This window comes from Zonotrichia albicollis, chromosome 10, assembly GCF_047830755.1.
Source record: "Zonotrichia albicollis isolate bZonAlb1 chromosome 10, bZonAlb1.hap1, whole genome shotgun sequence".
NCBI classification, from domain to species: Eukaryota; Metazoa; Chordata; class Aves; order Passeriformes; family Passerellidae; genus Zonotrichia; species Zonotrichia albicollis.
The window spans coordinates 19,642,102-19,659,650 of NC_133828.1; the positions used below are offsets into that span (position 1 = coordinate 19,642,102).

General features: G+C 40.4%; 1 protein-coding gene across 5 annotated transcripts in view; it reads right to left on the reverse strand.

Moving 5' to 3' along the window:
- Positions 1-17,549, reverse strand: part of SATB2 (SATB homeobox 2) — a 132,834-nt gene that overhangs the window by 90,218 nt on the left and 25,067 nt on the right. For all 5 annotated transcript variants that reach the window (XM_074548237.1, XM_074548238.1, XM_074548239.1 and 2 more), the window contains one exon: positions 17,005-17,181. In XM_074548237.1, coding sequence (XP_074404338.1) covers positions 17,005-17,181 — 177 coding nt within the window. The remainder of the gene's footprint in view (positions 1-17,004; positions 17,182-17,549) is intronic.

Sequence of the window (17,549 nt, forward strand, 5' to 3'; positions counted from 1 at the left end):
GATTGCTAAACTTGTTTTATGTGTGGTTTAGAGTAGAGTCACTGGTAGCTCAGGCCCCTCAGAGCTGCACTCCCCCAGCCCAGTCACAGCAGGGAAAGCACTCGTCTTTGGCGCTACCCCAAACATAGGATGGTGTAAGCGAGCAGCATTTGGCCTCTAGCGCTCCTTCTCACCAGTTCCTCACAAGATAGCCAAGATTTTTTCCAGCTGCTTCCATATGAAGAGCCTTCACCTCGAAGAATCTCTTTTCTACAGTTTTAACACAACAAATTCTGGGAATTAAAATATCTACCACTCTTCTTGAGGTACTCTGATTATACCCTGCAAAACATTACTTCTCAGTACATGCTCCTACAGGCACAATTTCTGTTTTAAGAGAGCCTGTGGAATATTTGATGTTGGGATTTAGTAGGAGTGTATGAATGCTCCATTATTCACCCTGGTGGTACAGCAGTGGTTGCTCTGAAGTTTTACAATGCAGCGTATTGCTGTAATGACATCATATGACATCATAAATCTCCCACAATTTCTAAAGCTTCTGATGACTGTTTATCCATAAGCACCTTGTTAATAATTTTTTTTAGAAAAGAGTTAATCAAATAAAAATCTCTTGCATTTTTATATTATTTAGAAGTCTAAAGACAAGTACTAACCACCCTGGGCTTTAAAACTCTTTTACCTTAAGCTTCATAGAAAAGAAGGCACCATCTTGTTTTATAGATGCAGTCAGACAAGGTACCCTGCTTTCCACCCTACATAAAAACCTCACAAAATATATGAATCTGAATTTGAATTAATATTTCTAAAAAGTTCTCTGGAAACAAAAAGTTACTGTATTTCTCCTTGTTTCAACCAAAAATAGCCCAAATTAACAACTATTTTCCCCTTCTTTTAAAACCTTCCTACATACACATACATATTAGTCAAGTTAAAGACCAACTTCTTAGTCCTTGCCAGAACAGTGGTTATCTGCTATCCCTACCTTCAGTCAAACAGACATACACACACAACTAAAGCAACACTTTACCCTACTTTAAGGCTCTTAACTCCAAGTTTCATGTGTCTCCCTACCCTCTGCAGCTTTCTCCTTCCTCCAATCTTAAAGAAAGCACTTGAAACCAAGTAACATCTTACATATATTAAGACACACATGGCTCCTACTTTCAGTCTTGGAGTTCCCACACTTCTGGCCTCTGAGGACATAGGTTGTCTTCCTCCATGACTCTGAAGTGGTAAGAGCATTCCTACAGGCAATCCCTATTTTGTTATCCCAGTCTTAGTCACTGTGTCTCAGATATTCACATAAGCAAGCAAAAACCCAAACTTTGATGATAGACTAGAAATAACAATCAAATTACTCCAAACATAATTAAACAGAAAGTATCCTGCAAAAGGATGGCTTTCATAGAAGGAAAAATGTTCTGTAGTAAAATGGCTTTGGCCTATATCTCCTGTAACTAAACTTACTCAAGAATAGCTGTATTGTGTTTGGCTTTCCATATTAGGATACAGATGAAAACTTACATGGATGGAACACCTCAAATAAGCTCTTCGTAAACAATCGAGTATAGGATCAGTAACCACATACTTTATATATATAAAATTATGTCAACTTGGGCTGCCTATGATCCCAATCCACCTCACAACACATTATTTACTTCTTCATATAAAACAAGTTTGAAATACAACTGGAAACATAAATCACATTTCAACCTCTGCCCTCCACTGCATCAGTGGAAACCAAAAACTCCACTGACTTCAGAAGCATTTGACTTTATTTACAGTTCTGTAACTCAAAACATGGCTTAATTTTCTGGTAAAGGATCCCTTATTGAAGCTGCAGCATTAACAACTATGAACTAACAGCAGTGTGTGAGCTGATTTTGGACCCTAGATCACAGCACTGGATGCCTATTTAAGTTTTCTATTTCACTTAGTCTTCACACCAAGTCAAAACTTTCTAGTTCAATTTTTGGCCTCATTACAATAGTAGCAGAACCCTGATTTCAGTTTCCACCATTTTGAGGAGTATTTTCGTCTGACATAGGCACTTCATGTTTATGTTTTAAGAGGCCAGGACATTATGTTTTTAAGAGGTCAGGACATTATCTCTATTACTATCAGCTTTTTCACTCCTGTTCTTAACTCTTCCTATTAAGGATGCAAAGTTCCAAATGACATTGTCAGCCTGGACTCCTCTTGGCTGAAAAAGTCATGTTTGTGATGAGCAGTTCCTGCTTTGGCATTGCTGGTCCTTTCCCATCCGCCCTCATAGTACATCTGTTGGAAAGCACTGCTTTTCCATAACTTTCCCTAAACTCTGTTAGCTCCCTAAGTCACCTCCAGTTTCTGTCAATCCCTGTGCTGTTCTCCCAGAACATCTGTAAGATGCTAAATGGTATGTATAGTTTTAGGGAAATATCTAATCTAAAATATCTATCTAAAATCTGCTATTTTTGAAAGTTCAAATTGCTTTGCTGCCAATAGTTAGAAATACGATAACAAGGTATTACTTGAACTGAAATCCTCTTTTTTTCTGGGAAGAACTAGAAAATGTATGAACTGTCCTACAATACTCAGTGGTTTGCTGAGCATAACTATGGTCCAGCCACATGCCATAGTGTATATATAGCCTTACAAGTTTATAACATACTGAGGTTTCTGCTTAATTTAAATCTGCTACTGAATTCTAATATCCATTTCTCTTGTTTCCCCATCTCCACACATCCCCCAACAGCACTCAGTGCCAAAGGCTGAGAAATAACAAAAGGGCCACAGGAGGCCCCAGGCATGTTTGAAACCAACCAAGCCCCATGTAGGATCACACTGTCACATGCCTGCACGCCCACAAAGAAATGTGCTTCAGAGAGCAAGACTGCATCCCAAAGTTACCAACCAGCTTCTTTTTGTTCCCAGCAAATTAAATGCTTGGATAAAATGCTTGGATTCTTTTCTCTTCCATATTCTCATGCCAAAGACAGGATCATGCTAACAAGCTTCTGATGGAATCCTCCTAGAATTTATTTTTTATCTTTACAAATTAAATTTTTACAGAGAAGATGAAGCTCCCCTCATCAAGAGCCCCAGAAGTATGGGAAACAAAATGTCAAGAATTAACAATGCCAAAGATTACACTCCCACACGGGGTTAATTTTTTTTTCCAAACAGAAATCTGTCCCACCCATCAGATGAGTTGCTATAGTTCTATTAGCGTTCTGGCACCTCCTTCTGTACAAACATAGCCCTTTTGCTATAAAGCATGTTATATATAAAGACTTAATCTATCAAGCACACAAGTAAGGGGTATTTTCTTTTTGCTTCCAGATGTAAACTGATCAGTTCTCCTATAAGACAGCGTCTTCTTCTCCCCAAATACTACGTCATACAACTGGCTGGATGTAAAAAGACATTCAGTAGGTGTTTGAGATAGGGGAAACCAGCCTCCCTTTATACAGAGAAATTTCTACGACACAAGGCCTGACTCAATGGGCCCATGCTCCACAACAAAATTAGAACATATTCCATCTTTCTCCCTGTTAAGTGACAAACTGCACCTCCCAACTGTTCTGAGAAAATAACTGCAGGTTTTGTAAAAGATAAATGCTATGCCAATAAAAGAAGTTACTTTGTCATAAACCAATTAGGTTTTGTATCTAAAAATATGTGGACAAGGGGCTGCCTATCTACTACAGGATACACCATGCCACGGTGACATTGCTGCAAATGCACATTGAGATACACATCCTGCCATACTGCACATACAAGGGCTTTAACAGTCCTAAATACAGTTCAATTAACAGCAGCTTGCATCCCTATCCAGTTCCTGGATATGTGACCAGATAAAATCTAGAGAAAATGCTAAGTACTCAAAGGAAAACAAAGTACATGCTGTCTATTAATTGCACTGGAGTTAACACTGCCATCATGTAATCCTTGGTGAAAACATGACTTTTTTAATGTATTTTTTTAATTTCTTGTGAGCTATTAAAAGACATTCTATTTAAACAGCATTGCACAATTTCCAGACAACTGAATCTGTGAAAAAAGCCTTATGGCTTTGTGTCAGGTCTTGCCATATTATTATGGTGCAAAGGTTACATAAATTTATCTCCTTCTAATTCTGGATTTTTTTAAAATATGAAGACACTGGAGGCTTTTTTTTCCCCCATCTGCAGCTAAGATTTCTGCATCTCCTTCACATTTACATGCAAAATGTGAGTTTGTGCACAAGAGACCCAGTTAAAAAAAGATAAGGATTCAGGAGAAGCCCTGAAGATGCATGATGGCAATTTTGTTCTGTAGCACAATGTATTGTGGAAGAGCACAATACATTGTGCCCTGGGGCATCACAGAGCCATGCCAGTGCTACAGCTGTACCTGCAACTGCACCCCAACTTTGGACAGCAAGGAGAAGAGTGGGACAGAGATTTGCTGGACCTCAGTGACCTGGTGCTGGTGCTTACTACACTACCAAAAATCACACTGCTGTCCCTCACAAAGTCATGATATTGCTATTACACACAGTGTAGAAAAACCTCTCTGTCTCTCGTCCTTTTTGCTTTCTCTCTCCCTACTTTCCTGTACCCATACACACTCGAAACTGTGTAGCATACGAAGTTCTTGCAAAATAAAGTTTTGATACAGAGCTACAGAAAGCTAAGGGGAAAAAAAAAATCTCATGTTTGTATGATTACAAAAGTGTTCCTTAACCTTGTTATTGAAACCACTTTGGATTATCAGGCGTAATTTTTTTTTTAATGGTAATCCACATTTCACCATAAATGCTGAATTTTTTGTCTCATACCACTCAAAAGAGACTACAGAAGCTCTCTAGCTAAATTTATTACATTTCTTTCCTACTCACCTTTATGAGGTGACATACTACTCTTTTGTCCCCCTTCTAGAAAACTCACAAATCCATCAATACATTGGGATTTAGACAACTTGGCATTGATCTTTTAGTGTCTAGGAATAACAGCTTGACAGAGGCAGCTCTGTATTAGTAAACTTCACAACAAAAGTTCTTCTGGATAAATAAATAAAACAAACATCTCTATTATGCAATTTCAAACTAATCCTTGTGATATATTTAATAATTCAACCCTCCAAAGATCAGTGTAATATTAATTTGTTCCTTGCACTAAATAATTATTACGGTTTAATCTAAGCTGGCTAAACAGATGTTCAGTAACATTCAAACAGCCTTGGCACCAACACTGACACAGGGCGGTACAAAATAGTAAATGTACTATAAAATATTTTAAACTTTCAATGCCAGAACATAATTCTATAAGAAGCTACAGAAGACAAATCTTTAATAAATACCAGTTTCTACTGAATTCTGCCATAATGTTAATATTTAGTTCTCAGATTATGATGTCACTTGGTACTGTTTGACACCCTGTTGTTTCCAAAGGACAACCTCCTGTGTTTCCAAGGCCAGAGGGCAGAGTTGCTCAGGATTCCATCACAAGTCCCCCAGGAGGGAGGGACACCCTAACTGTGCAGCAGAATGGCAACCCCTCAGGTTGTGTGACACCAGTGGAGCCAGGACAGGACCTACATTTCCTTTTGCATCAGGAAAATGCCCCACATCCAGTAAACTGTTCTATATATCACGCCCAAGAGAAACCAGACACGAAATCCTTCACCAGTGTGCTCCAGTCTACACTGCAGTACCTCTGGAAATCATTTTACATGCAGCAAGTCACTTTTTTGTTGAGCTAAAGCACACTTTTGGAATCAACAGGTCTTTCCTCTGGGAACAAAAGAAAAGTTGTATGTTTGATCCAAGAAGCAGATCCCACTTTTATATATGCACATAAAATGTATTTCCCTTGGAACAGATTTATCTCATTCTGCATAGGATTTTATTTTATGGGTGGGCCTGGATATTGTTGATTTGGGTTTCTTCATGGCAATTACTTGAAAAACACCATAAGATGCATTGCTAGAATGACTGCTCGACAAATAGCACTTTGCATCTTATTGTAAAATATTCATACACTCAGCCCAAACAAATGTTGTCTGTAATAAAAATACCGCCATATATCTTCATTTGTACTAGAACAAACCCATTTTATTTGTTCATTCTGTGTTTTAGTGTCATAGGTCTCTTAGAAAAGAGAATTTATAATTCCTTATGCAATTAGATATGAAATTAAGTTGTCTTACTCTGCAGAAGAATTTATAATGAAGAGACCAGGTTCAACCAGTTCCACGGAAAATATTTTGATAGCATCAAAAAAGAAAGCATAAAGATCTTTAGTGTTTTAACAAATTAACACATGCCTTTTGGGTAAATTACTGTACATGCTGTTAATCTTTTAATTAGGTTCTCAATTTCACATACACATTTATGGCAGGGAGGATTTTTAGTGATCAGAAAATGCAAATATATGGTGTTGCTCTGCTCTTTTAATAGATATATAAAAAAAAAAAACCAACCTCACCCCCTAAAAGAACCCTAGTAGGTGTAGTCTTTTATTTGAAAGCATCACAATAAAATATTAATAATATTCTATTAATAATCACAAACAAAATACTACTCTTCATTTCATTATTCAAACAAATACAGCTTTCACATTGAGAAAAGCAAGACTCGTTCTCCATAGTTATGCCACAGAAAAGGAAACTTTTATGTTTGTGATGCATGTAGCTTTTAGACACATCATCAACGCTTAAAACTATGTAATTGATCTTATCTATATACATGGATATATAAATTCATGTCTATAATCCATAAATAGTGATGTTTGAAGCACATTCTGTGGTAGCATTTCACGAAATGCCAATTTTCTCATGCTGACTGCCACATAACACTGCCTAAGCATCTCCTTCCACGATCTTGAAAAAATACAGTATTATCTATAGCTCATTATTTGATAGAATTTTTTCTTCAAGCATTTGGTCCATCTCAGTTTCAACACAAGATAAACACATTTATTTCATAGATTCTATAGCTGGTACCGAAGAAAACCATACTCAGAAAGGCAGACAAATTGCCATCAGTTAACAATCCCTATGCCAAGGGACATTTTTAGCATGGTGTTGTCTCTGTAAAAGTAGGAATTATCTACTAGCTACACCACATAATGATTTTTGTTAGAAAAAGGAAAAAGGCCAAAATGTGGCTAAGCAGTAAATATATTATAAAAACAAAGTATGAAAGCAATTTAGCTGCGAATCCTGACTGGCACATGCATCCTCCTCCTAGCTTGTTTGAATTTAACTCTTTGTTGGTAACTCGGAAACAGCCAGGTGAAAACAAAGGTGCTATGCATACAAAACAGTATGGGAAGTAAAAACAGAATAAAATACAGACCCCAGATCCCAGGGCTATTCTAGCTTTATTGACAGTTACTTCATTCTAGAAGAATTATTTTTCATTTGGAATAAGGTCGAAAGTAAAATTGCCCATAAACACACAGTGAAAAATGCCCCAACCTCATCTCATCCAACCTCATGCAATGCCTTTTTTTTTAATCACACCTGTATAAATATGTATTATTTTAAATTGTCTGGATAAATCAAAGGTATTTATTGGCCAAAAGATAGAATATGAGCAATCCTCCATAAGCACTCCACCAGTAAAGGAAGAGACACATAGCCTGAACAATCAGGTAGCTCAGTGGATGGGAGGAGGGTACACACACCCATTTCTCCCAGACATAGCTTGAATTTGAACCTTCACCAGTACTCTCTGAGTGGGTTTCCAGTGAGCAGGATAGTAGGTAAAAGGAGGTCACTAATAGCATTGTCTTCTGCTCATCCTTTCCCATTCCATTCCATTAAATGCAGCCATTTAATCTGCTGCAGACCCCTGATGACAAACAATGCAGGAGGGCAGACTGCCCTTGTAAAATTCAACCGGTATGAAAGGACCCAAATGTCAAACACAGCAGCTGATTGACAGCTTCATTTATATTCCAGCAAGGACCAGGAGGATTAAAGCCAGGTCCTCTCCCCAATGCTCATGTACAGCAGTGAGAAATTGTCTGAACTGACCCTTTGCTGTCACTGCCAGGAGGATCTCTCCTGAAGAGACAGAAGACACTGAGCAGGGGGGTCAGTGTGCTGGCCTCTCTTTTGCCATTTTAAACCATCTGTTTAGCCTCCTCAGATTTTCTACACCTACTTTGTTAGGTTTTCACTTTAAAACCAAAATGGTTTTCACACTTAGTCTGCCTACATGTTTAAAGGGGACTGAGAAGTATTGCTTTACACCACAAGCTTCCATGGAGCCAAGCAGCTTTGTTCTCCACATGCCCAAACCAATTGCCCCAAACACGAGCAGCAAGATTCAGAATGGGGCACTGATGATAAATGTGTCAGACCAGACACCAGCCAGCAGAAAGAGCTCTGCTTTCTCTCCAGCAGTACAGCCATCACAAATGCTGCACAGGGAACCTGCACCCAAGGCAAACCAGGAACTCTGAAAGGTGGGATTTACTTCTAAATAAGCAGAAGCTGATCTGGGGCATGTGCCCTACCTCTGTTAGGTTAAAGAAAGAAGAAGCAGCTGAGGGTGGGCTCAGTTTTGTGTGCCTGTGGGGAAGGCAGACGGGGCAGGGCAGTCTGCAGCTGGAACAAAAAAAACAAGCTCTTCATGTCACTGGGTTAAACGGCTGCTTTCCTTATCTAGAGGAGGGAATGGAAAAAAAATTCAGCAGATAAGAATATTCTTAAAAATCTAAAAAAGAAAAGAGAAAAAACAAGGAAGGAAGGAAAAAAAAAGAGCTACTCTAACATGTTAACCAGCACCAAGCTTTGCTCATCCTACTGAATGTTTAAATATTTAGCTTGTTAGCTAGCAGACTGTTAACTGCACCTCATTTTCCTCTTCGGAACAGGGGAAGACCTAGCCTAACCTAATTTATTCCCACTTTTAAATAGAGCACTGCTTCATTATCAGATTCATGAAGAAGAAAAAAAAATGAGACAACAAAATTTTAATTAAAACTAATCAAGACCATTTCTCAGTTTTAGTCAAAGCCAGTAGTGTTTCTCAGACTAGAAGAGGATAGGTTCAGCTGAGAGGCTGGGAAGGGAAACAGGACAAATCTAAATTTATTATATACTAGTCTAAGTTTTAAATCAAGTACACACAGACCTTTCAGAGTGAACTTGATTGTCTTTTCTCCTCAAACTACTGTAATGGTTGCTGTTACACAAAGAAGCCTGTGGCTCCACTTCCCCAGCATTTCTTCACTGGTTTATAAAACTGACAAAGTACAGCCAAATCTTTTCCTGAAGAGTACAAAGCTTCAATAAACCTCTGTCCTGCAGTGTTACCTTTTTGCACGCAGCCTGCAACATAAAGTGAATGGAAAGCATTAAAGAACGTGGCCCTCACCGAACTAAAGCACTGATGCACTGTTCAGCCCGAGCAATATGGCTCAGAAACAAAGGAGACAAGAACAAAAGGTTTGATGATTTCTTCCCAGAGCACAGCCCGAGTTTGATCCATTGTCACCATGGAACAAACAAATGACACACACACCACTGCAACAGGTTCACTGGAACCGGCAGAGCTGCCACCAAAACGTGATGTGCTCCAAAGCACTCAACGCCGAAGTCCCTTTGCAGGTATGTGGGATCTCACAGGGAGAGGGATGAAAGAGTCTCACTGGAACAACCAAAGCCCATTGTGTCCCCTCTGCTCCCTCCTTTCCCCCCTGCCCCCTCTCCTGCTTACGAGCCTGCTGTGCTCAGTCACAGACCGCAAATGAGACGGAAAGCAGCATCACAAGTGCTGAGCTGTTCAGGGCTACCTTTACTTACCCTCCTTTAAGCTGTTCAAACCCTAATAAATTACCCATTTACTTATACTACCCAGATGTTTGCCATCTAGAAAAATAGATTATTATTTGTAGAAGGTTTTGTTCCAATACAAGAATCCTGTAAATAATATATTGGGATCAGAACGCCTGATCTACATGCTAACTTCTGTATGCCAGTTTGGGGAGGGGTGGCAGGAAGAAAAGGAAGGACAGACACTTCCCAACCACTAGTCAGAAGTTAAGAACTTTCACACAGAGCTTATCAAAAACTAAAATATTCACTGGAGATCATGCTGCTGGTATAATGAAATGGAGAATAAGGATGACAAGTAATCTGATATTAATTCATTAATTTAATTCTGAGCTTTTGCTTCCACATATATATTACACTTTTATATAAATATATATTTGAATGCACGTGTATGTATAAAATGTGTGTGTACTAAATTATAAATATACCATATAAGTGTTTTTATATATAAACGAAAGTAAAACTTAAAATATATTCCATTTATGTATCTATAAATATGACATTCTAACATTTCTTTATATGTCACATTTTCCATAAAAAATGCAACACTAATTTTAGCAAAGCCTACAAATACAAGGAGGCTCAATCTTTGTTGCTTCTTTTAGTTTTTACATAAGATTTCTTAAGAGTTCTGAAGAACTCTCAAAGAGAATTCTAGGGCTTTAATTGAAATGGCATGAGATGCTGAATCGTTAACAACAGTGTCTTTCAACCCCTGTGTCCATTATGCACAGAAATGCCTATCAAAACCCACAAAGAACGAAGACATTTTCAATATTCTCATTAAAATGTGACTTTGTCTCATAGTTCCAGCTAACTGAATTTCACTTACAGTTGTCATGAAGTTTTGTAGGGTAGACAAAACAGTGATTTGCTGGTAAATGATGTATATAGGGAGAGAAATAAATATTTGAGAAGTTCTTAGCCCTCTTTTTTCAGACATCAGGGAGAAAGACAAAGAATACAACTCAAGCAATGAACAGTTCAAGAAGGAGCAGCTTTTACAAAGAAAACTTTGATCTGGATGGCTGAGTAACATTGCAAGAAATCCAGTCTGCTTAGCAATCTCAGACAAGTTGTCATGGAATTGCACAGCAGTTTACTGCAAGATGTCAGTACGAGCTGCACCCCTCACACATACTACTGCTAAATTATTTGATTTGGGCCTTTTATAATGCCACTGCAAAACTGGAGAGAAGAAAGAAGAGTTTACCCATTATAAATATCTGCAGTAGAGACGAGGGGGACAAAGGGGATTACTAAAGGTAAGGAGCTGTTAATTAGAGATGGTGTAAAATGGAACTGATTAAAAGAGGTGTGAAGAGGGTTGGGTGGGTTTCTTTCATTTCTTTTGGGGTGGTTTGTTTTAAATCTTGATTTAGCAGGGTGAGAATAGTCCGTGCCAAAAGAGTTTGAGCTTAGAGAAGTACAGCAGCTTTTGACAGACTGACAACTCAGTTACGTGAGACCAACATGCTGTCTCTATTAAAATGAAAAAGTAAAAAGTGGTAGTAAGGAGTGACAGTCAGGAAGTGACCCAATGTTATCTGACTGATCACTATATCATCTTGTTATTTAAGGTATTATATCACCAATGTCACTCCAATTTATTAAACTCTTCTCATTAGAAAAACTTTGATCACATGAATAGGGAACCATGACTCAGACATGAGTGACAGTGGGCTGAGGGGTCAGAAGATCCCAGATTATAGCAGTCTTGTAATTTATTGCACATTACTCACATAAGAAACCTGAACTCAGGTTTCCTCTCATTTTTTCCTGTACTGCTACCTTGCACTTGTGTAGAATATAGCGTATCTGGTCTTCCCAGCTACAGCAAACTTGGCTGTATTCATCAAGCACAGTTCAGCAGGGTTTCACCACACTTTTACCGTACCTTTCTTGATACAGAAATATAAAACCAGCTTGTGCGTGTGTGTTCAATACAGTCCCCAGCTGGCATGTTCTCCCTTTACCTGACATTCAGTTGGAAGCTATTGTGGTTCTGGAGACAGCACAGATGGGAATATTTCACAGGATCTTTCCCTACTAATCATCTGCTCAGGTCCTTCCAATTGCCTCAGAGCCCTACCCTCTTGTACCAGCTTAGGCAAATCCATTCTCTCATCGGTATTTACACCCTTCAAATATTTGTACACATGGTTATAATCCCATAAGGGGCAAGATGGTCATGCTGCTCACACAAAGGCTAATCTGAGAGAAGGAGCACAGCACTCTGGCTGCCACATTCTTACACACAGCAGCCTGGGGCTTGGAATGATTGGCTGAACAACACCGTGTCACACAGATCTGGTCTGTGCTTTGAAGTAATACTGAAAAGCAGGCCACAAGTGCAAGGGGCCTCCAATTAACAGCAGCGAGCAGGGCCGAGCACACACATTTAAACCCTTGAAAGAAATGAACACACTTGCAGCCTGGGTTATTTCCTGCCCCAGCTATGTGCACTAACAATCCAGAGGAGAGTCTCAATGGGTCTGTGCCTTGGTTTCCTTCCTACACAGTCAGGAGAGCCACCTTTCTCTCCTACTGCAGCTGACTGTAAAGACAGCTCCCCCAGTGCTCCACAACACAGCTCTCTGTAGAAGCACCAAAGCCAAGCTGACCTTGTGGCTGCAAGCAATATCAGAGCTTCACAGTCAAGCAGCTGGAGTAGGTCCTCAGGTACCTCTGGATGTCAGCTACTCTGGCCAGGCACTGACTGGCCCCAAAGAATTCTCCTCCTTTGCACTCCAGTGATGCAAGGCTGACAGGGCTGAAATGTCTGATCTCTGCTCACTAAGCCACAACCCCCAGAGAGCATCACTCACCTCTGAGTCCAGCTATTGCAATTCCACATGGCACAACAAGATACTTAAAACCTTCTTCCTGCCTTATTCTTGTGCTACACCTTCCCCACCAACCACTGCTAGCCTCTCCTTCCAGCCTTTCACTCCAACCACCCACACACAGCTCTATGCAAGCACAAATCTTCCTCCCTCTCCAGCCTATAGACAGCACTAGAAGAAACTGGGCACAAGAGAGGTCTCCGAGGCATAAATGCAAGGCACTGCCTCTAGCAATGGCCCTGCTCAAGGTAATGCACTGCTTAAGAACCAGAGCTTGACAATCTCTATAGTGACAGGGATGGGAAGGATCTCTTGCCTTGTGATAACTTCCCTCCGCTGTTTTCTCACTCCTCTTCCTCTTCAACTTGACATCTGAGCACGATTTCACTCTTCTTCACCCCTTTCCTTGCCATGGCCACACACAGCAGGTAACCCAGTCAACCATCCCGCCAGTGCCTGGCTAAAGCCGCCCCAAGAGAGCAGCCAGGGCAGGCACTCCACACTGCCAACACACCCAGCTCCAGTACCTGAGAAGGCAAACTCCATTTCAATGGCCCATTCAGCTCTGCTAACTTCTGCCAACAATGCACATCAGTTCCCTGTACACACTCACATCAGCTAACAAGGAACTGGTCAAAAGAAAAAAATGTGCATCCACAGGAAATCACACTATTTTCTTTTTCACACGGATTCTAAGAAGGTAAATACTAAAAGCATCAAACTAACACTGTTCTTCTTCCACCCCACAGAGGAGGGAATCAGCTTTCACAGCAGGTCCCAAAGCCACAGGAGAGCATGCAGGGTACACCAGATTGCAGCTACTTTCATACTTTGGCCTCAGCACTCAGCGCTGTATATTCCATGTACCCCCTACCAGCTCCCTTCTCTTGCATGGCCCCATTAGAATACCTCACCCACAAGAAAAAAAATCATCAGGGCACGTAAACTTTATTAAACTACACAGAGAACAGGTGTCCCTTTAAAGCATGACTCTTTTCCTCTCTAAAAGGCACATGTAGCAGGTTCCCTACTGTCAGGTGTAGACTCAAGTGATGAAAGAAAAATACATAAATGTTTATTAAACCTTTGTTGCCATTTACACCACCAACTTTCACACCCCAGCGCCAAGCTGTTAATGAATTCCCATGCTGTTCCAGAAGACATTTCACAGCTCATGTCAGAAAAGGGAAGTTTCACAAGGGCAGCACTCGCTGGAAAAGTCTCTGCTCCCACCACTATCAACAAAAAATCACAACCAGCTGTTTGTGGAATAAATGTGTTCTGCCCAAACTGTGTGGGGATAAAGAGCTTCTTCCAGGGAGGCATGGGACCACCTTCATGTATACCTCCTGATCTATTTTTGTCCCAACACTGTTTGTGCTAAGACTTACCAATTTACTGAGCAGCCAGGAATAAAACTGATCCATAATAAGCCAAGTGACCACAAGCCAGTACAAGAGGCTCAGGCCAGTTGACCACTGTGTGCATGTTACAGCTCAAATGTTTGGACACAGCATCACTCCTGGGGGAGCTCTGCAGCTCCAGGCTGCAGCCCAACAGCAGGGCCCCTCAGGGAGGCACATACCACCTACCACTCTGTGCCATGTTTCCCTTCTGCCAGCCAGGCTCTGCTGTGCTGCTGTACAGCAGGGAAGGGCGAGGCAGGGCCCTGCACACGAGGCACACACCAACTCCAGCCTCGGCAGCTCTGCAGGGCTGCCATGGGGAACTGCAGAAAAGGCAGAGTGAAATCCTACAGCAATTCTCTCCTCTGCCACAGCTTTACTTTCCCCTCCAACCAGTTCTTCAATCTGCCACAGAAGACCCTGTTCTAAAAGAACAGGCAAAGGCTTCTTGCAGGATGAAGTGAAATTGCTATTCCCCTCAGTGTCATGGGACCGAAATAAAGCGCTTTCCCAACTCAAAAGGTGACAATTGTTACATGCCAAGTTACAGCTTAGACAGCTTGCACAATACCAAAGCTTGGACAAACTCGTTTACTTTGTCCCTGGAGGACATAGGGACACCTACTCATGTCACTGTTTTGCAGAGCATGATGCTCAGAGCATTTTGAAAAATGCACCTACCTGAGGACCTTCAACCTCTCATGCAGATCCTGTAATTCAGTTGATCATAAAAAAGAACTAAGTGACCGTTTATGAATGTTTTGCTAATGGAAATCAATTCCAAGCACTAGAACAGAAGCAGACTTGTCCTACAACTATAATGAATAAAGTAAATAGCTTTATTTTTCCCACCTTTTTAATATCAGAAAGTTGTGTTCCCAAACAGATTGTTATAACAGCAATTTACTAGCATGCTTCTGTCAAGTCTAGGTAATGAATTAGGGCCCTACATTCTATAAATTTTCACATTAAACAAAACAATCTCAGAAATCTACTGGCTGTCCCCACCTGTACCTCACCCCTCAGCTTATAGACAGCTAGCATAGAGCCAAGATACTGCAGGACATGCTGCATACTTCAGCTTCATACCTTAAGATCAGCATGGCCTGCAGTATTTGTCAAAGATGTCTAAAAGATATTGATGGACTGGCCCTTCAGTGTGAAGGTAAATAACCTGACCAAGAGATTTGTTAGCTGATGGATGTTTAAGGTATTTTCTATTATTCTCAATATTACACCATGAGATGTTAGAGGAATGTAATAGCTGCCTTAAAGACGAAAATACCTTCGTCTTTTCTTTTAGACTAATTGCAAAAATTAGAGATTCAACTTCTATTTTCTAGTGGAGTTACTGGAGCAGCACATCAAGCGACAGATCAGTATCTGAACCTGCTCACTGTTAAAGCTCAAAAACGCAGTGGCCATTTCCTCCCTGCACAGTGACTAATTTCCTTCATGAGTCAATCTGTCTCCTTCCCTCTATTCCCACAACAGAGCAGTGCCACAAAAGCAAGGTTCCCCCAAGTGAGATGCTCAGCCTGCGTGGGTCACTGCACTGGATGACATGCCCCCTTGGAGCAGGTTTTCTGCAAAGCCCATTCCCCTTTGCAAGTGCCAAGAATCAAATCTTGGCCACCTAATGCAGCATGTTCCACATGTTAGCTCGCAACACGATGAGCAACTGTGTTAACTGAGATGGATAGTGCTGTCAAACAGAAAGCTGGCTCACCAGGATGGAAACAGTGGGATATGCTGACCTTCTACATTCAGGAAAAAAGAGTCCCTAAGATGACACAAAGCATTTTGTATTGAAAACCAAAACAACTGCCTTCTTGCAGGGCTTTTACTACCATATTGTGTAAATAAACACATGTACATAAACTCTGCCTATATGAAGAATCTGAGCCTCTCTCACAGAGCAGAGTCTGACAGAGGAAATGAATCATTATCGCCCTGCTTGGACAGAAGTTTGCACAAGGAGCCCATGCGATTAACCACTGCCTGGAACTCCTGGATTCAACACCACCACTGCTCCTCCTGTTCCCACGTTCAAATGCCTAGCTATACGAAGCAACTCAAATCAACAGACAAAATTCAAATCCTCAGGCAAATTGCTTTTAAACTACTCTAAATGTGCACAGGTTTTATTTGTGATATGGAGAGAAAACAAACTTACAGGCTTCTCATCCAAAAGAATAAGCACTGAAATAACCTGCTTTAGTATTAAAAACCCTCTTCAAATTTGAAGTTCATTCTGGAAAGATTTTTCCCAACCTACCATCTCCTGCCCATCTCTCTCAACATTATGATTTTAGGTTTGGGTTTTTTAGGCTTATATTTTGGGCAGAGAGAGGGAAGCTTTATTTTAAGATTTTGCTGCTAACAGAGAATAATCGGAGTGGAAGGGACTATAGTGCTTTACAAAGGGTTTTACAGCAATATAGTAGGTAAGTGAAAACAAAAATCAGCCTGCACACTTAGTCCTACAACTATTTGCCATAAAGACAGCATGCATATATATGAAACCATTAGCTAAAATGCATAATTTAAAAAATTAAAGACTACAATGAGCTGTTCAAAACTGCCCTGATACAAAGAGGAATACTACATACCATCTGGCTGTACATCTAAAGGTTGTATCTTCTGTGCTGACTTCCTCGAAGCAGCAACCTGCCTCGTGGCGCAGAACAAGTGTGTCATGAATATCCTGACTGATCATTATCAACAGATTTCACACTTCAGCAAGATCTAGCTAATGCTTTCTAGACAGGCTAAAAATGTAGGGCTTGTTATACACCTAGTTTAGGATTAAGCAATTAACACAACTGAAATAAACACTTCCAAGTTTTGCTACCAATTTTCTTACTTTTTCCTTACATCAAACAACCCCAGGTGCTGTCTTCTGCAGTGCAGAGAAGTGGGAAAAAACTATTGAATACCTTGTGCCTGAGCTGCAGAACTGTGGGAATACCCCAGAGCCAGGAGCGCTGTCTCCACCAGCTGGCTAAAGAGCACATCTTTGCGAACCAGAACGAACTCAGCATGCTCTTCTCGATTATCGTATTCAAGAGAGGCGTCTGACTGCTCCACCACACAAAAGACTGGAATCATCAAACCTACATGGAAAAAAACACCAAAAAAAAACCAACAAAGCATCAATAAGAGGAACATGAACTGTGTCATACATGTCTAATTAAAGTCGTAAATTAACACACCTCCTAGAAGACTCATCGTAAATGGAAATCTGCCTTTCTTCCTTGTGGGATAACTTTTGTTTGCTTTCCAAGGAAAATACTAAAGTCTCATCACTTGACTCATTTAAAAACCACACTAAAAGCTCTAGAGAATACAGTTCAGGAACAGAATCATAGCCAGCACAAAGATGAACAAGACTTCCTAGTAAGACTTTTTCAACATTGCAGAAGTCTGCTACAGTTCCATGAATGTACCTATTTCTTTCAAGTCATTTCTCCATATTCAACCA